Source organism: Saccoglossus kowalevskii, chromosome 4, assembly GCF_978046115.1.
Source record: "Saccoglossus kowalevskii chromosome 4, keSacKowa6.1, whole genome shotgun sequence".
Lineage (NCBI taxonomy): Eukaryota > Metazoa > Hemichordata > Enteropneusta > Harrimaniidae > Saccoglossus > Saccoglossus kowalevskii.
In genome coordinates this window covers 31084572-31104805 of record NC_140644.1, presented here as the reverse complement: position 1 = coordinate 31104805, position 20234 = coordinate 31084572, and the positions used below count along the sequence as shown (strand labels likewise).

Here is a 20234-nt window from a genome sequence, read left to right as displayed (position 1 = left end):
CAATTAATTAGGTGTGAATATTTTTTGGGCATGTCATTGAAATAAATGAATAGGATTATGAACAATGCCATTTTAGATCAGCTGGTTGAAACAATGAAGTCAGTCATAGCCTTGTTGAATTGGGGTGTGGTTAGTAATAGGTACTCTTTTCATGTTTTCTGAATTGGGGGTGCGGTTACTATTACGTATATATGCGGTTTATATTAGGATTCTTATGGTACTATCACAAATTAGTGTCTAGAGTAATGTAGTTGGGCTATACCCATACACAGATTTGGCTGCACGATCTATTTCAAGAACTGAAATACATACTATAGTTAAGTCAGCTCTGTTTTTAGTAACTGGAAAATCAAGACAAAAGTCAATTATATTTAAAAAAAAACTCACCGCTCCCCATGCTGCAGGTTCTGGCTCCTCTGGTGGGTAATACTTCAAAATATCTGGTCCTACTTCCTCAAGAAACCATTTAAAACTTTTACAGTTTAATTTTTTTTTTAGTGCTAGCTGAGCACTGATATCACCAAAGTCTTGACCTTTGAGGTGAGGTCGTCTTTTGTAGAAATACTTCTTATATTCATCCATCCACACCTCTACAACTCTCAATAAATTCTAAAAAAAATAGATATACAGAGAGAGGACTTGGTCACACAAATAGATATACAGAGAGAGGACTTGGTCACACAAATAGATATACAGAGAGAGGACTTGGTCACACAAATAGATATACAGAGAGAGGACTTGGTCACACAAATAGATATAAAGAGAGAGGACTTGGTCACACAAATAGATATACAGAGAGAGGACTTGGTCACACAAATTTTGAGCAATTTTTGTATACAAGTTTATTCTTGAAGTTGTATTGTCAGAACAATGTAGTTGAAAGTCCTTTTAATTTTGAGTAACTTGTTCATGAATCAAATTTGAAAGTTACAACATTCATGAGTTAACTGATCTAAACCCGACATTGCACTATTTATCAACTAAATTATTATTTTTCTTCACTACAATAAATCCTGTCATGCACTGGTGTTTAAATTATGTTATGGAAGTGTCCTAAATACAACAACATAGGATACATTAATGTTCTATGACAAAAGTTCGTAGATGTTCGTCAATTGTCAAAACAAACTTCTGATGCAGATATATTATGCAATTTACCAAAGGCTGCAACCAACATTTTGTTGATAATACAACTTTAATCAAAATAATGTAAACAGCTTTAATATCAAGTGACATGTGTGAATTTCAAAGTCAAATTTTGCAGCAGTGACACAGAATACAAACACTAAATAGAGATGTATTCATTCTGATTAGCTGTCAGTTTAACAACATACCTTATTGGCGCTCCCACCAGGGAATGAATATGGTGAAAACTTTCTGTAAATATGTCCCACTCGAGAACACGGCACATCAACCATCTCACCACCACACATCCACACCTATATATAAACATTTCTAGGTGTCAGTTGTAGAGGTCTCAAAGTAGACTGGCTTATAAGCTAAACCATTTCTAGGTGTCAGTTGTAGAGATCTCAAAGTGTAGAATGGCTTATAAGCTAAACCATTTCTAGGTGTCAGTTGTAGAGATCTCAAAGTGTAGAATGGCTTATAAGCTAAACCATTTCTAGGGGTCAGTTGTAGAGGTCTCAAAGTGTAGAATGGCTTATAAGCTAAACCATTTCTAGGTGTCAGTTGTAGAGGTCTCAAAGTGTAGAATGGCTTATAAGCTAAACCATTTCTAGGTGTCAGTTGTAGAGGTCTCAAAGTGTAGAATGGCCAATAAGCTAAACCATTTCTAGGTGTCAGTTGTAGAGGTCTCAAGAGTAGAATGGCTTATAAGCTAAACCATTTCTAGGTGTCAGTTGTAGAGATCTCAAAGTAGACTGGCCAATAAGCTAAACCATTTCTAGGTGTCAGTTGTAGAGATCTCAAAGTGTAGAATGGCTTATAAGCTAAACCATTTCTAGGGGTCAGTTGTAGAGATCTCAAAGTGTAGAATGGCTTATAAGCTAAACCATTTCTAGGTGTCAGTTGTAGAGGTCTCATAGTGTAGAATGGCCAATAAGCTAAACCATTTCTAGGTGTCAGTTGTAGAGGTCTCAAAGTGTAGAATGGCTTATAAGCTAAACCATTTCTAGGTGTCAGTTGTAGAGATCTCAAAGTGTAGAATGGCTTATAAGCTAAACCATTTCTAGGGGTCAGTTGTAGAGATCTCAAAGTGTAGAATGGCTTATAAGCTAAACCATTTCTAGGTGTCAGTTGTAGAGGTCTCATAGTGTAGAATGGCCAATAAGCTAAACCATTTCTAGGTGTCAGTTGTAGAGGTCTCAAAGTGTAGAATGGCTTATAAGCTAAACCATTTCTAGGTGTCAGTTGTAGAGGTCTCAAGAGTAGAATGGCTTATAAGCTAAACCATTTCTAGGTGTCAGTTGTAGAGATCTCAAAGTGTAGAATGGCTTATAAGCTAAACCATTTCTAGGTGTCAGTTGTAGAGGTCTCATAGTGTAGAATGGCCAATAAGCTAAACCATTTCTAGGTGTCAGTTGTAGAGGTCTCAAGAGTAGAATGGCCAATAAGCTAAACCATTTCTAGGTGTCAGTTGTAGAGGTCTCAAGAGTAGAATGGCTTATAAGCTAAACCATTTCTAGGTGTCAGTTGTAGAGATCTCAAAGTGTAGAATGGCTTATAAGCTAAACCATTTCTAGGGGTCAGTTGTAGAGGTCTCAAAGTGTAGAATGGCTTATAAGCTAAACCATTTCTAGGTGTCAGTTGTAGAGGTCTCAAGAGTAGAATGGCTTATAAGCTAAACCATTTCTAGGTGTCAGTTGTAGAGATCTCAAAGTGTAGAATGGCTTATAAGCTAAACCATTTCTAGGGGTCAGTTGTAGAGATCTCATAGTGTAGAATGGCTTATAAGCTAAACCATTTCTAGGTGTCAGTTGTAGAGGTCTCAAAGTGTAGAATGGCTTATAAGCTAAACCATTTCTAGGTGTCAGTTGTAGAGGTCTCAAAGTGTAGAATGGCTTATAAGCTAAACCATTTCTAGGTGTCAGTTGTAGAGGTCTCAAGAGTAGAATGGCTTATAAGCTAAACCATTTCTAGGTGTCAGTTGTAGAGGTCTCAAAGTGTAGAATGGCTTATAAGCTAAACCATTTCTAGGTGTCAGTTGTAGAGGTCTCAAAGTGTAGAATGGCTTATAAGCTAAACCATTTCTAGGTGTCAGTTGTAGAGGTCTCAAAGTGTAGAATGGCTTATAAGCTAAACCATTTCTAGGGGTCAGTTGTAGAGGTCTCAAAGTGTAGAATGGCTTATAAGCTAAACCATTTCTAGGTGTCAGTTGTAGAGGTCTCAAAGTGTAGAATGGCTTATAAGCTAAACCATTTCTAGGTGTCAGTTGTAGAGATCTCAAAGTGTAGAATGGCTTATAAGCTAAACCATTTCTAGGTGTCAGTTGTAGAGGTCTCATAGTAGAATGGCTTATAAGCTAAACCATTTCTAGGTGTCAGTTGTAGAGGTCTCAAAGTGTAGAATGGCTTATACGCTAAACCATTTCTAGGTGTCAGTTGTAGAGGTCTCGAAGTGTAGAATGGCTTATAAGCTAAACCATTTCTAGGTGTCAGTTGTAGAGGTCTCAAAGTGTAGAATGGCCAATAAGCTAAACCATTTCTAGGTGTCAGTTGTAGAGGTCTCATAGTAGACTGGCCAATAAGCTAAACCATTTCTAGGTGTCAGTTGTAGAGGTCTCAAAGTGTAGAATGGCCAATAAGCTAAACCATTTCTAGGTGTCAGTTGTAGAGGTCTCAAGAGTAGAATGGCTTATAAGCTAAACCATTTCTAGGGGTCAGTTGTAGAGGTCTCGAAGTGTAGAATGGCTTATAAGCTAAACCATTTCTAGGTGTCAGTTGTAGAGGTCTCATAGTAGACTGGCCAATAAGCTAAACCATTTCTAGGTGTCAGTTGTAGAGGTCTCAAAGTGTAGAATGGCTTATAAGCTAAACCATTTCTAGGTGTCAGTTGTAGAGGTCTCAAAGTGTAGAATGACCAATAAGCTAAACCATTTCTAGGTGTCAGTTGTAGAGGTCTCAAAGTGTAGAATGGCTTATAAGCTAAACCATTTCTAGGTGTCAGTTGTAGAGGTCTCAAAGTGTAGAATGGCTTATAAGCTAAACCATTTCTAGGTGTCAGTTGTAGAGGTCTCAAAGTGTAGAATGGCTTATAAGCTAAACCATTTCTAGGTGTCAGTTGTAGAGGTCTCAAAGTGTAGAATGGCTTATAAGCTAAACAATTTCTAGGTGTCAGTTGTAGAGGTCTCAAGAGTAGAATGGCCAATAAGCTAAACCATTTCTAGGTGTCAGTTGTAGAGGTCTCAAAGTGTAGAATGGCTTATAAGCTAAACCATTTCTAGGTGTCAGTTGTAGAGGTCTCAAAGTGTAGAATGGCTTATAAGCTAAACCATTTCTAGGTGTCAGTTGTAGAGGTCTCAAAGTGTAGAATGGCTTATAAGCTAAACCATTTCTAGGTGTCAGTTGTAGAGGTCTCAAAGTGTAGAATGGCTTATAAGCTAAACCATTTCTAGGTGTCAGTTGTAGAGGTCTCATAGTAGACTGGCCAATAAGCTAAACCATTTCTAGGTGTCAGTTGTAGAGGTCTCAAAGTGTAGAATGGCTTATAAGCTAAACCATTTCTAGGTGTCAGTTGTAGAGGTCTCAAAGTGAAGAATGGCTTATACGCTAAACCATTTCTAGGGGTCAGTTGTAGAGGTCTCAAAGTGTAGAATGGCTTATAAGCTAAAACCATTTCTAGGTGTCAGTTGTAGAGGTCTCATAGTAGACTGGCCAATAAGCTAAACCATTTCTAGGTGTCAGTTGTAGAGGTCTCAAAGTGTAGAATGGCTTATAAGCTAAATCATTTCTAGGTGTCAGTTGTAGAGGTCTCAAAGTGTAGAATGACTTATAAGCTAAACCATTTCTAGGTGTCAGTTGTAGAGGTCTCATAGTAGACTGGCCAATAAGCTAAACCATTTCTAGGTGTCAGTTGTAGAGGTCTCAAAGTGTAGAATGGCTTATAAGCTAAATCATTTCTAGGTGTCAGTTGTAGAGGTCTCAAAGTGTAGAATGACTTATAAGCTAAACCATTTCTAGGTGTCAGTTGTAGAGGTCTCATAGTAGACTGGCCAATAAGCTAAACCATTTCTAGGTGTCAGTTGTAGAGGTCTCAAAGTGTAGAATGGCCAATAAGCTAAACCATTTCTAGGTGTCAGTTGTAGAGGTCTCAAAGTGTAGAATGGCTTATAAGCTAAACCATTTCTAGGTGTCAGTTGTAGAGGTCTCAAAGTGTAGAATGGCCAATAAGCTAAACCATTTCTAGGTGTCAGTTGTAGAGGTCTCAAAGTGTAGAATGACCAATAAGCTAAACCATTTCTAGGTGTCAGTTGTAGAGGTCTCAAAGTGTAGAATGGCTTATAAGCTAAACCATTTCTAGGTGTCAGTTGTAGAGATCTCAAAGTGTAGAATGGCTTATAAGCTAAACCATTTCTAGGTGTCAGTTGTAGAGGTCTCATAGTAGAATGGCTTATAAGCTAAACCATTTCTAGGTGTCAGTTGTAGAGGTCTCAAAGTGTAGAATGGCTTATACGCTAAACCATTTCTAGGTGTCAGTTGTAGAGGTCTCGAAGTGTAGAATGGCTTATAAGCTAAACCATTTCTAGGTGTCAGTTGTAGAGGTCTCAAAGTGTAGAATGGCCAATAAGCTAAACCATTTCTAGGTGTCAGTTGTAGAGGTCTCATAGTAGACTGGCCAATAAGCTAAACCATTTCTAGGTGTCAGTTGTAGAGGTCTCAAAGTGTAGAATGGCCAATAAGCTAAACCATTTCTAGGTGTCAGTTGTAGAGGTCTCAAGAGTAGAATGGCTTATAAGCTAAACCATTTCTAGGGGTCAGTTGTAGAGGTCTCGAAGTGTAGAATGGCTTATAAGCTAAACCATTTCTAGGTGTCAGTTGTAGAGGTCTCATAGTAGACTGGCCAATAAGCTAAACCATTTCTAGGTGTCAGTTGTAGAGGTCTCAAAGTGTAGAATGGCTTATAAGCTAAACCATTTCTAGGTGTCAGTTGTAGAGGTCTCAAAGTGTAGAATGGCTTATAAGCTAAACCATTTCTAGGTGTCAGTTGTAGAGGTCTCAAAGTGTAGAATGGCTTATAAGCTAAACCATTTCTAGGTGTCAGTTGTAGAGGTCTCAAAGTGTAGAATGGCTTATAAGCTAAACAATTTCTAGGTGTCAGTTGTAGAGGTCTCAAGAGTAGAATGGCCAATAAGCTAAACCATTTCTAGGTGTCAGTTGTAGAGGTCTCAAAGTGTAGAATGGCTTATAAGCTAAACCATTTCTAGGTGTCAGTTGTAGAGGTCTCAAAGTGTAGAATGGCTTATAAGCTAAACCATTTCTAGGTGTCAGTTGTAGAGGTCTCAAAGTGTAGAATGGCTTATAAGCTAAACCATTTCTAGGTGTCAGTTGTAGAGGTCTCAAAGTGTAGAATGGCTTATAAGCTAAACCATTTCTAGGTGTCAGTTGTAGAGGTCCATAGTAGACTGGCCAATAAGCTAAACCATTTCTAGGTGTCAGTTGTAGAGGTCTCAAAGTGTAGAATGGCTTATAAGCTAAACCATTTCTAGGTGTCAGTTGTAGAGGTCTCAAAGTGAAGAATGGCTTATACGCTAAACCATTTCTAGGGGTCAGTTGTAGAGGTCTCAAAGTGTAGAATGGCTTATAAGCTAAAACCATTTCTAGGTGTCAGTTGTAGAGGTCTCATAGTAGACTGGCCAATAAGCTAAACCATTTCTAGGTGTCAGTTGTAGAGGTCTCAAAGTGTAGAATGGCTTATAAGCTAAATCATTTCTAGGTGTCAGTTGTAGAGGTCTCAAAGTGTAGAATGACTTATAAGCTAAACCATTTCTAGGTGTCAGTTGTAGAGGTCTCATAGTAGACTGGCCAATAAGCTAAACCATTTCTAGGTGTCAGTTGTAGAGGTCTCAAAGTGTAGAATGGCTTATAAGCTAAATCATTTCTAGGTGTCAGTTGTAGAGGTCTCAAAGTGTAGAATGACTTATAAGCTAAACCATTTCTAGGTGTCAGTTGTAGAGGTCTCATAGTAGACTGGCCAATAAGCTAAACCATTTCTAGGTGTCAGTTGTAGAGGTCTCAAAGTGTAGAATGGCCAATAAGCTAAACCATTTCTAGGTGTCAGTTGTAGAGGTCTCAAAGTGTAGAATGGCTTATAAGCTAAACCATTTCTAGGTGTCAGTTGTAGAGGTCTCAAAGTGTAGAATGGCCAATAAGCTAAACCATTTCTAGGTGTCAGTTGTACAGGTCTCAAAGTGTAGAATGACCAATAAGCTAAACCATTTCTAGGTGTCAGTTGTAGAGGTCTCAAAGTGTAGAATGGCTTATAAGCTAAACCATTTCTAGGTGTCAGTTGTAGAGGTCTCAAAGTGTAGAATGGCTTATAAGCTAAACCATTTCTAGGTGTCAGTTGTAGAGGTCTCAAAGTGTAGAATGGCTTATAAGCTAAACCATTTCTAGGTGTCAGTTGTAGAGGTCTCAAAGTGTAGAATGGCTTATAAGCTAAACCATTTCTAGGTGTCAGTTGTAGAGGTCTCAAAGTGTAGAATGGCTTATAAGCTAAGCCATTTCTAGGTGTCAGTTGTAGAGGTCTCAAAGTGTAGAATGGCTTATAAGCTAAACCATTTCTAGGTGTCAGTTGTAGAGGTCTCAAAGTGTAGAATGGCTTATAAGCTAAACCATTTCTAGGTGTCAGTTGTAGAGGTCTCAAAGTGTAGAATGGCTTATACGCTAAACCATTTCTAGGGGTCAGTTGTAGAGGTCTCAAAGTGTAGAATGGCTTATAAGCTAAACCATTTCTAGGTGTCAGTTGTAGAGGTCTCAAAGTGTAGAATGGCTTATACGCTAAACCATTTCTAGGGGTCAGTTGTAGAGGTCTCAAAGTGTAGAATGGCTTATAAGCTAAACCATTTCTAGGTGTCAGTTGTAGAGGTCTCAAAGTGTAGAATGGCTTATAAGCTAAACCATTTCTAGGTGTCAGTTGTAGAGGTCTCAAAGTGTAGAATGGCTTATAAGCTAAACCATTTCTAGGTGTCAGTTGTAGAGGTCTCAAAGTGTAGAATGGCTTATACGCTAAACCATTTCTAGGGGTCAGTTGTAGAGGTCTCAAAGTGTAGAATGGCTTATAAGCTAAAACCATTTCTAGGTGTCAGTTGTAGAGGTCTCATAGTAGACTGGCCAATAAGCTAAACCATTTCTAGGTGTCAGTTGTAGAGGTCTCAAAGTGTAGAATGGCTTATAAGCTAAACCATTTCTAGGGGTCAGTTGTAGAGGTCTCAAAGTGTAGAATGGCTTATAAGCTAAAACCATTTCTAGGTGTCAGTTGTAGAGGTCTCATAGTAGACTGGCCAATAAGCTAAACCATTTCTAGGTGTCAGTTGTAGAGGTCTCAAAGTGTAGAATGGTTTATAAGCTAAACCATTTCTAGGTGTCAGTTGTAGAGGTCTAAAAGTGTAGAATGGCCAATAAGCTAAACCATTTCTAGGTGTCAGTTGTAGAGGTCTCAAAGTGTAGAATGACCAATAAGCTAAACCATTTCTAGGTGTCAGTTGTAGAGGTCTCAAAGTGTAGAATGGCCAATAAGCTAAACCATTTCTAGGTGTCAGTTGTAGAGGTCTCAAAGTGTAGAATGGCTTATAAGCTAAACCATTTCTAGGTGTCAGTTGTAGAGGTCTCAAAGTGTAGAATGGCTTATAAGCTAAACCATTTCTAGGTGTCAGTTGTAGAGGTCTCAAAGTAGACTGGCCAATAAGCTAAACCATTTCTAGGGGTCAGTTGTAGAGGTCTCAAAGTGTAGAATGGCTTATAAGCTAAACCATTTCTAGGTGTCACTTGTAGAGGTCTCAAGAGTAGAATGGTTTATAAGCTAAACCATTTCTGGGTGTCAGTTGTAGAGATCTCATAGTGTAGAATGGCCAATAAGCTAAACCATTTCTAGGTGTCAGTTGTAGAGGTCTCAAAGTGTAGAATGGCTTATAAGCTAAACCATTTCTAGGTGTCAGTTGTAGAGGTCTCAAAGTGTAGAATGGCTTATAAGCTAAACCATTTCTAGGTGTCAGTTGTAGAGGTCTCAAAGTGTAGAATGGCTTATAAGCTAAACCATTTCTAGGTGTCAGTTGTAGAGATCTCAAAGTGTAGAATGGCTTATACGCTAAACCATTTCTAGGTGTCAGTTGTAGAGGTCTCAAAGTGTAGAATGGCTTATAAGCTAAACCATTTCTAGGTGTCAGTTGTAGAGGTCTCAAAGTGTAGAATGGCTTATAAGCTAAACCATTTCTAGGTGTCAGTTGTAGAGGTCTCAAAGTGTAGAATGGCTTATAAGCTAAACAATTTCTAGGTGTCAGTTGTAGAGGTCTCAAAGTGTAGAATGGCTTATAAGCTAAACCATTTCTAGGTGTCAGTTGTAGAGGTCTCAAAGTGTAGAATGGCTTATAAGCTAAACCATTTCTAGGTGTCAGTTGTAGAGGTCTCAAAAGTAGAATGGCTTATAAGCTAAACCATTTCTAGGTGTCAGTTGTAGAGGTCTCAAAAGTAGAATGGCCAATAAGATAAACCATTTCTAGGTGTCAGTTGTAGAGGTCTCAGAGTACAGATTCTAGACTCTACACTACAAGAAGCTAGCAATAGATTTATCTGTGTTTTGTGACTCCTAAGTGACATAGAGTAAATATGTGCACTTACACATAGAGGGAAATAAGGTCAAAGGTTGCCATAGTTATCCTAAAATATTGAGTATCGTAATAATAATATCACAATTGGCCATTAATTCAGATCATTGCCAGGGGTATAGTTTGATGATGTCTCTCCCCTGGAGACACATATAGTATCAGACCACTATACAGGGAAATATGCCCAGACTGCTTGGATTCCAAATGATTTACTTCCCTGAAGACACTGAATTAGATACAATTGTCCCAAACACCCCAGTGTAAAAAGAAATGCATTAAGTTCGAAAAGTTTTTTCCCCTGTGCACTAAGATATTGAGAAGAGCTGAGAATAGGTTCATACCTTGAATGATAGATCATACTGCTCACCACCCCAGATTTCCAATCCTGCATCGTATCCACCGATCTCATTAAAGTACAAACGATCTACTGCAAAGAGTCCACCAGCCATAATAGGTGTTCTGTTAATAAATCACAACACAATTGGGTATGCAAATGACAAAATATGCGGTGAAGTTCTGAATACAAAATCATCAATTTTTGAATTTCGTCAATATTGGCTATCAGCTGGCTTTTTATATTAACATAAACATTCTGGAGTGAGTATCAGTTGTATTAATAATTTCAACTTATTATTTGTAGTATAAACTAGACATATTTGGGCAGACTACTCTGAAAATATATGGTGATTTTAAAACAAGATAAGCTAGCTTTATGCCATATAAATCATATTAGACACAACATATTTTAGTTAGCATCAATTGGCTAATGTGGCTAATGGGCAGCGCCAACACAGACAAGTATTCCATATTGTACAAAAATTGAGAAAATTCTCAATGTTTTTGTTAAACTCAATCAATCATAATTAATAGTGTAGATTTTTATATTTCTTTATTGAGCTATTATAAATAAATTCACATTGTGTGATTGTTTGGAAAAATAACATAGTTGAAATAAATTCACATGCTGAACTGTTTGAGTTACGGACATGGAGTTACGAAAACTTCAAGTTACAAAAATGACCACATACATATTTTAGAAACCAAGCCATTTTTTGCAAAACTATGTCGAAATTTTAACTTAATATTTAATTAACAGTTAAGGAACTTTGAGTTACGGGCAAGATAAATTTGTTTGCATGTGTAACATTCATATTTTGTAACTCAAACTTTAATTTGCAATTATCTGAAGTTACAGACAGCATAGATTGCATTGTTGTTTAACGATACTAACGCAAAGTCTTACCTAAATGGTTCAACGGCAAGTCAGCATATGCCATTGCTGCATTAATGAAGTCTTACCTGAAAGGTTCAGCGGCATGTTTACGCCGTTTCAGTTCCTCTTCAGTCAGAGGTATTCGTTTATAAAACAGTTCCCAATCAAATGCTCCTCTCATAGCGTCACCTGCCTGTGTCTCATAATGATAGTCATTATTCCCAATCACGTCAATCATTGGACATGCTATACACTTGCGATTTAGGGCAATGCTCTCTAAAAAAATGAGACGTAATATTTTTGTAAATAATAGGAACAAAATACTGCCATAGAGGGTGGAACAAATTTAAAGTACCGTTCGGTATGGGTCCCACACGATATTACAACATGTGTGAAATCGATGTTTACACAAAATGCATTGATGTTTACACAAAATTTGAATGTTTAGTGTTCAGTTGCACCTGGAACTAATGACTTGTTTATTGGAGGTGTGGCTAAACTAATGAGTACACAGTGTCTGTATATTGAACCCCCTCATAGTTTATTTACAAACCGATAACATGTCACACCTAAAAGCATGTGTATAGTGTTTCAGTGTACAGCTTCCATAAAGCATAGACCTACATGTACACTACATTGGTAAGGAGGTACTGTGGCTACATATACATTTCTACAAGGCATGTACAATGAGATTATTTTGGCGAGTGTTAAAATATTCTCTCTTCAGTATTGTATGTGTTTTTATGGGTGGTACCAAAGAAGCATATATATACTTGCTAGGTTCACACAACAGCATTTTATCCAAGTCCTACGACTCGAGCCAGCAAAAATGGCTGTGTATACGCATTTGGCTCAAGCCAAGTTTGGCTCCAATAAACCCTCGGGAATGAACTCTGATAGGGTTGAGCCCTGACATGGCCCTGACTCTGTATATGCATCGGATCCCAACTATCTGAGCCCAAATAACACCCTCAATTAAGTAATCTTGTATTTCAATTATGGCAAAGACAACATCATTCGTAATTTCACGCAATTTCTGCCTTGACAAAGAGGTACACGCCCTAATATCTATTTCGCAAATTAAAGAAATACTGCGATAGATTGATAGCTCAACAGAAAACAGAAAAACGGTGTACGAAATTATGCGACAAAAACTTGAAAAAACGACTGAACAGATTCAATGGAAATTGAAGAAACTTTTTAAAGACAACAAAGATAAAAATTGTAGAAGCAGTCACGGTACGGTGACGTGTTCCTAATAGGTTTAGATTGACAACTGTTACACATATCACAACAGTTGAACAATTACAAAATGGTAATTTTGCATGACAATAACTTAAGCGAATAGGCTGTAACACATTTTAGCTGCCGTGTTTCCTGTTTATTCAAGATACTAGTCCCTAAATCAAAACACCAATGCATTGTCATTTCTACCTTCATACTCAGACTCGTGACTGTTTATTTTTTCCTCCCAGCTCAACAGCATCGTGCCATATAAATAAACAACACAAGCATATGACAACAAAATTGTTTCCAGCCAAGTTTTTTTTCATACTAATTATTTGAGGGCACTGTTTCGTTTGGCTCTGACGGAACTGAAACGAACCCTGGCAGAATCTCCAGTTAATCGGTGGAAAGAGTGGTAGTTCGACTCTGATAGAATACTGCTGTGTGAACATAACAAATGTACATGGTTGTTTAAACTACAGACTGACTTACCAAGTAATGGTGGTAACCAATTCACATTGGCCTCACAGTGAGAGTCAAGAAACACAAGAACTTGACCAGTAGCTCTACTCGCACCCAACAAACGGGTTCTTATTAATCCCTCTCGCTTAGTTGCTCGAATTATTCGTACTTTTGGGACAGTGACCATGTAATCATTGAGTGGTTCTTTGCACTCATCTGTGGAGAAAACAACATTTTACTGGGTATATAATGATTCAAAATAACCAGTGATTTAGTAGAATACTATTTTGACATTTTATATGTAAAGGGAATTGCTACACACATTCAACATCTAGCATATATTATGAACGATTGAATTTTTACCAATGTCTAGAATTGATACTTTGGAAGCACGCATGGGAAAAAATTTAAAATGAAATATTTATGATTACAAAGTTTCACTGGTAAGAAAAAATAAACCACTTTACAGACTCTCATCTATAGAAAAACAGGAAATATTGTACCCATAATTTGAAGCAAAAAATTAACTAGAATAAGATAGCAGTGTTACCATGGTCACTGAAGTCATCCACTAATATGATTTCATGAAGAAGCTCTGGCGGTGATCGATTGATAATGCTATGAACTGTACGTTTAAGTACTGACAATGCCTCGTTATGGAATGGTATCACAATGCTAGTGTTGGGGAGCTTTACAAGGTATTCCATTGTCTTGCACCTTAACAAAAAGAAGAACAATTTTCTGTGAGAGCTGGCTCAAACAAATTTATAAAAATACCTCATTTAGTTTGCTTTAAAGGTGGTCATCATGTCATGCATATGTGAAAAATTGCATAAATGAGAGAAAGCAACATCACTCAAATTGACAATTATGTTTAATCATTTACAAAAATTGTATACTGTAGAATACTTTATTTTCGCTAGGAATTTATTTTCGCTATTTTAGCTGAACGAATGATTCCGTGAAAATAAAATCCTGTGAATATACTTTTTTTCCTATATTTCAAATTCAACTCATCAAAAATCAGTGAAAATAAATTCCATACAAAACACCCAAAAAGCCTTTTCAGCGAAAATTAATTACAGCTAAAATAAAGTATTTTACAGTAACAAATCTTTAAAACATAGTGCAACTATTACAACCTTGCCCATTGAGAATTCAATAATTTATTGGTTTCTAAAACTTTTACCAATCACTGAATTGTGTCGTTTTTATTTCTCTAAAATTTTTACCAATCACTGAATTGTTCTGTTTTTATTTCTGTTTTCTAGAACATGAGTTGACCTACCATGGTGCCCTCTGACCATACATGTCAAGAATGCCATTAACCAATCAGAATACTGCATGGTACTACCAATATATTTTGAGTATTGGCGATGAATGTCATAAATATCGCAAATAATTGTGTTTTGACAGAAATTTTGTTATCTGGCAAAAACTGATGCACCATGCATGCCATCTAATGTTTTTGTAATAAATGATTTAACTCTATTCAAAATTTAATCAGTTCAAAATTTCAACATAATTTTGTTTTCTAAAAACTACAGTTTTAAAAAGCTAATTATTTAAAATTGGTCAGGTATGTCGCCTTTATTACTGTACACAGATTTGCTATAATTCAATTCAGAAGGCGTCTTCCATACGACCATTGCTATATATGTAACTATTAAAATTTTTGTTATATTTTTAATAGTTACTTAGGACAACGATTACCTAATATTATCTACTCTATATAATATTTATCAGTCTGATCAGCGTTTATTTATTAACTACTTTTATGGCTGCTGCTAGTCGATCTAGCCTACTTCATTTTGACAAAATAAGGAAAAAAAGACAACAGCTTAGGCTGGATACATGAATGGAGGATTTTAACACTTGTTGCTCTGGAAAAACAGTGACAACAATCGACAGTTTCTATTGAATGGATGTTATGGTCAATGTCGTGAACAATAGATGGGGTAAGTAATGAGGATCGACATTTGCAGTTCTCAATTTTTGTCAACTATCAATTTCTGAATTACCGAGAGGCGACAAACATGGTATAATACTGTTTTTGCATGCACCTATCTAGTAATGGATAATCGAGGGTTGACAAAAATATAAAAAGTCAAATACACAATGAACAGACAACCCAGGAGAAGACAGCAGAATATTATACAGTTTTCAAAAAATTGCAGAGTGAGCGTGGGTAGGTACAAAAAGGGTCAGCTAGAACTATATAAGACAGCGGAGAAACATTGATTACCAGAATAATTTTTGCAGAGAAAATGAGAGTAGTATGTGTATGTTTTGCTGAGTAATTATGACCCCCAAAAAACAAAATAAATATGAAAATATTCCAATACAGCCAGAGAAAATGTACATGTTTGATATAACATAATTGTTTAGGCAGAATAGTGTGTCTAATATGAGTTATATGATGATGTCACTTTTATTTGCAGTGGTTTTTTACGCTGCAGTATTTCATCTGTGTAATTTGGTGATATCCATGGAACATTGTTCTTCATGCAATCTGCAGAAGTTGATTCTTTTTAAAGCTTCTTAAACAGCAGAGGGATTGAAATCAGAAAAAGATGTTTTCAAAAAGTTTTAGTCAAGGCAAATCAGAAAGCATAAAGGTTAAAACTGAATTGTATCTTTAAACTCAGTCATAGTTTCATAACAGCACACCCACCACATCTTGCCTCATATATATTTCCTATTCGGCTTTCAAATTTGACGTTTGGTGCCTACCTTGGGTCTCGTATATCGGGTAATGCTCTCTCCACAGAAAGGACATCGCTGATGTGTTTATTGAAACCATGTTTAGAAAAATCTTGGTGTTCATTTTTTTTCTCTTCTGGACTCAATATGTAAGGTCTTCCTTGTTCCCCGGGTCCTGAATAACACAAAATGACAATGTTGTCATATGAAGTTCTTAAAACTTGGATATAGAAAAAAAAGACATTAACTTTGAGAGACGAAGCTTGAAGGTTAAAGCGCGGCTCCACAATACCAGGGATTGTACCAGTGTGTCATGGGAAATGTAATTTGCATGGTCCGCCCAGTTGTTTACTTGGTACACAGCTGTTATCATTTCAACCGAAGGTGTTAATTCTGATTTGAAAGGACTTATTGAATCAAGTTCAACGCTCGCGGTGCCCCCGCCATCTTTTTAAAGCAGTTTTCTTACTTGCATCATAGAGCTCCTTATTTAGTTCTGTGCTTGCAAAGAAAATTTATTTGAATGCAATGTATAGTATCGCATACTACAACATGTGCCGTAACATGTCTTGTTGCTAGGCAATAATGACATTATGCAACATGAAAAAAGGATCCAACAAATTAAAAAAAAAAAAAAAAAATTGATACTGCTGTGTACGGCATACCCAGTTGCCCGATGCCAAATATACATGAATATATGTGCAGCTTATATGTTACAAAACACGGACACGCATACCTTTCTTTACGCAATGTTGTTTGTCAACAATCATTTCATTGCAGGGATATAGTTCAGGGAACATAACATTTGTTGCGAAATATTTTGAGACACATTTGTCAGAGAATTATTTGTTGACAAGCCCCTTGAACGAACCTCGCTATTATCATGACCAGCCAGGCCAGTTACATCTGCCAATAAACTAATCTAGGGCAGTAACCACAGCCTGGTTAAAAACTATCCATTTTATCTTTTCGACCTAGCTTACCTTTGATTGAACAAACAACTCGGGATTAACACCTCACATTTGCATAAACCCATGACAGACAGTCATTTTGAGCAATCAAAATCACACTGACATCGCTTTGAACTTGTAAATTAATGTCAAAATTGTATTGTGGATGTATTCATGTTTGTGTATGACATGAAAATAAAGCACCACAGGCGTTAAGATTTCTGAAAAGAGTGATTTTGCAGAGCACAACAAAGCGATGTTTCATTTGCATACTGAAAACTGGCGGCCATCTTTCCTTTTATATATCCGGACAGCAGCCCTTGAGTTGCAATGATTTTCATTGGAGTCCTAGGGATTCACAGTGATTTTCACTGGAGTCCTAGGGAGTCACAGTGATTGTCACTGGGGTCCTAGAGAGTTACAGTGCCTTTACAAAATATCACCCTACTGAATTATCAAAATGTGAATATTTCTAGTGGTTGAAAATACTAAATGTCAAAGTAAAATTTTCACCTTTTACATAATAAACCTGCACAGTAGTAATTTTAATCATGATATGTTGACAATAGCATATTCATTTTGTCCAAAACAACAATTATAACAAAGTATATTAAGAATATTGCACTAATATCAGGTTAATGATAGCGCATTATTTACCAGTTCTAGCAGCATCAGATTTTATCCTTGCATAGTCATGCCAGTCTTTCTTGGGTAGGCTTGCATAGTCAATATGTTGGACAAGATGAGGTGCTACTGGAGCTACCGCAGCTATGGCATGGTCCTAACAGAAAAAAAAAACCATAAACAATATGCAAATTAATTACTTATTATACATACATACATTTAAATCAAACTATTCATATTTAATGAGCTTGGTCACACATGCAAATACTTTTTTTTTATTTATTGCTCTTTCCACCTATTTACAGAATGGAATGTTTCTATTATCATTGACCAGTGTCTATATGTACATTGTCTGGTGTCATTTCTCAGACATGCTATAACGGGTTACATCAAACTATGTATGATGTGTTACATATGCATGTCGATTTTCATTACCATACCTCTCAAATATGGCTTAGTGACGGCCATTTTGTTCCCCAAATTTGCTAAATTCTGATACTTAATCATATCCGAGCCACTTCTTGGAGATCAACTTGGCGCGATATCATTCAAACTTTGTACCATCATGCATACCCAATTACCGGGTCACAGATGCCTGTCATATTTATTTTTAGAATTCAAACAAAAATGGCAGATGGGCAGCCATTTTGTTTTTATTCATAACCAATGCCAATTCATCACTAACATATTGCATTGCCTCAGTTGAAAGTTTGCATACAAGTACTATACTCATAGGTTATATTGTAGTTTGTGATATTCTGTGATAAATGTGACAAATTAATCAATAAATGATGTAATGCATCAGGTTTTGATTTATCAATTCAGATGTTATTTTTTTGTCTTTACTTCAATAAATCCTGTGATGCACTGCTTTTTGAATTCTGCTTTAAGTACACACTAAATACAGCTAACCTATATAGGAAGTACATAATGGTAATGTTCCACATTCACTCAGACATTGCGGTAATTCAAAAGTGAGGATCCTAATGGCTATTGAGCAAATAACTCAAGATTGTGATGTGCATCTCAGACTAATCTAAATAGAAAATGCTTCACAGTGAAACTTTGACACAGCATTTTGATTGGTTAATGAAATGCTTGACATCACAGTGAAACTTTGACACAGCATTTTGATTGGTTAATGAAATGCTTGACATTGTTTCAGGTCGAATCATGCTGAAAAACATCACAGCAGAAATTGCTTTGCATAGAAAGTTTGCATACCATCGAAAACATCCCACAAAAAAGATAATCTTGCCTTTGACTGTTTTCCCGCAGGCCGTGCCATTTTACACCATGAATTCAGACAGTATGTAAATCGTATTGTAATAAAATGTGGAATTCAATGACAACTCGTTTCACTTTTTTTTTTTTCAAATTTTCAAAAGGACATAATAACCCTCAAAAGCCACGCATGGTAAACGAAAGATGTAACTCGTATATTTTTGTTGGGTGGTAAGATGAATACAATGGTACCCCCCCCCCAATAATTCTGAAGCAGTCCTTGAGTATAAGCCCACCCCTTACTTTATATTGATTTGAATACTGATTTTGTAATATAATCCAATCTTGGATTATTGAACAGTGAATCATATACCCTAACTGTTGTATTTATTACAGTACACAAGGCTTACAGCTTGTATGCATGATATTAAACTTATGATGAGAACACATGTACCTGATAGAAATTATTGAAATGATGTAATATGAGTAATTTTCACCAAAATCAAACTACATATATTTTGTTTCCTACATGAGTTTGAAATATAGATAATCGGACATTTAAAGTACAGTCCAACCTGTCTATAATGGCCACCCAGTGGACCACTATAGAGAGGTGACCCTAAAGGGTGGGTGTGTCTTAACCGAATCAGTGGGCAGGGCATTAGAGGAAAGCTATTAGGGAATGAATATGTATCTAACAGGTGTTACTTCTATATTATTGTAAATTCTTTACAGCTGTATCATTCATATTATTTATTTAACTTGATATGACTGGTACAGGTCAGATTGATAATAAAAAGTATTACCAGTACAACAGGTAGTAGGAACAACATATTGTTAAAAAAATATATTAAACTAAATAGTTCTCTTCTATAATGGAATCTTTTTTTTGTCAATGGCATACAATGCCCATTTATAGAATAGAGTTGAGTTGAATTTATAAATCAGAGAGACGTACATCAACTACCTAAAATGGTTAATTTTCCCACCAAGCTATATTTTTTTTTAACAACTGAAATAATGTTCAATATGTCTGAAATAGAATTTGTCAAAAAAAAAAAGGTCAGACATCTTCAATAACATTTTGAAATCAACATCGGCTTGTGATCTAGTAAGTTGTCGAAATACCTGATTTTAGTTTATGTATTTTTACAAAAAAAAATATTCATTATACTGCATTAATAACCAGTATGTAATAGAACTCCCATGATGCTTCTTACATATCATGTCTAAAGAATATTGCACTGTTATTTAAACAATAATCCATTGTCTTTCAATGCCGAGAGCTTATCTATTGTTCCACACAATCAAGGTGCATCATGAGAATACCATCATTTTCAAATGACTTAAAGTGTAACTGAATTGGGACAATTGACTTTTTTTGTGTGCAAAATTTATTTATAAAAACATTATGAAAAAAAATCAAGTGAAAAATGTACATAAATTAAGTAAACGATCAATAATAATGTTCTGGATAAGGACACGCCCACGTTCAGTTTCTTGGTCGACTCAGAGCGAGGCTCCAACTAGAGTACCTAATTAGCATACAAGGGTACTTTGTGACGTCACGGGGGGAACTTGTCATCGTCTCACAATGGCCGCTATACGTATGCAGTGCTCGGAAAGCGACACGGAATCTATGTTATCGTCTGACGAGAGTTATGAAATCGAAGAGTATGATGACAATGAGAGATGTCACGATTTTGTTTTAGAGTGCCAGGGACAAATTGGCCCATACAGGTTTGAACCTGCAAGAAAAGTACGCGATGTGGGTGATCGTGTACCTTCCCAAAATGACCGTGACACAGAGTTTGAACATCGTGACCGGCTTGGTTTCCAGTTTCTGTCTTTTGTTCATCCAAATTCTAAACACATATCAGTGTGCAATTTTCAGTTTCTTGATCTTCTGAAGAAATCATGTAAAGACACAAAGTACGTGAACGGTGAATGCGTCCAGTGCTTACATTTTCCAATCGCCATTTTGTGTTTTGTTGTTGTTGTTCCACGATCGATCTAGTTATTTCGACTCTGGCATAATAACATGAATACA

General features: G+C 36.4%; 1 protein-coding gene across 1 annotated transcript in view; it reads right to left on the bottom strand.

Annotated features, from left to right (window-relative positions):
- LOC100370861 (polypeptide N-acetylgalactosaminyltransferase 10-like) overlaps positions 1–20234 on the bottom strand; it is a 33910-nt gene that overhangs the window by 5146 nt on the left and 8530 nt on the right. Inside the window, exons 3-10 of the mRNA XM_085498063.1 lie at positions 16994–17117; positions 15417–15561; positions 13234–13400; positions 12714–12899; positions 11081–11270; positions 10123–10240; positions 1335–1439; positions 388–609 (exon numbers count right to left, since the gene is read on the bottom strand). Of these exons, the coding sequence (XP_085354189.1) occupies positions 388–609; positions 1335–1439; positions 10123–10240; positions 11081–11270; positions 12714–12899; positions 13234–13400; positions 15417–15561; positions 16994–17117 (1257 nt within the window). The remainder of the gene's footprint in view (positions 1–387; positions 610–1334; positions 1440–10122; positions 10241–11080; positions 11271–12713; positions 12900–13233; positions 13401–15416; positions 15562–16993; positions 17118–20234) is intronic.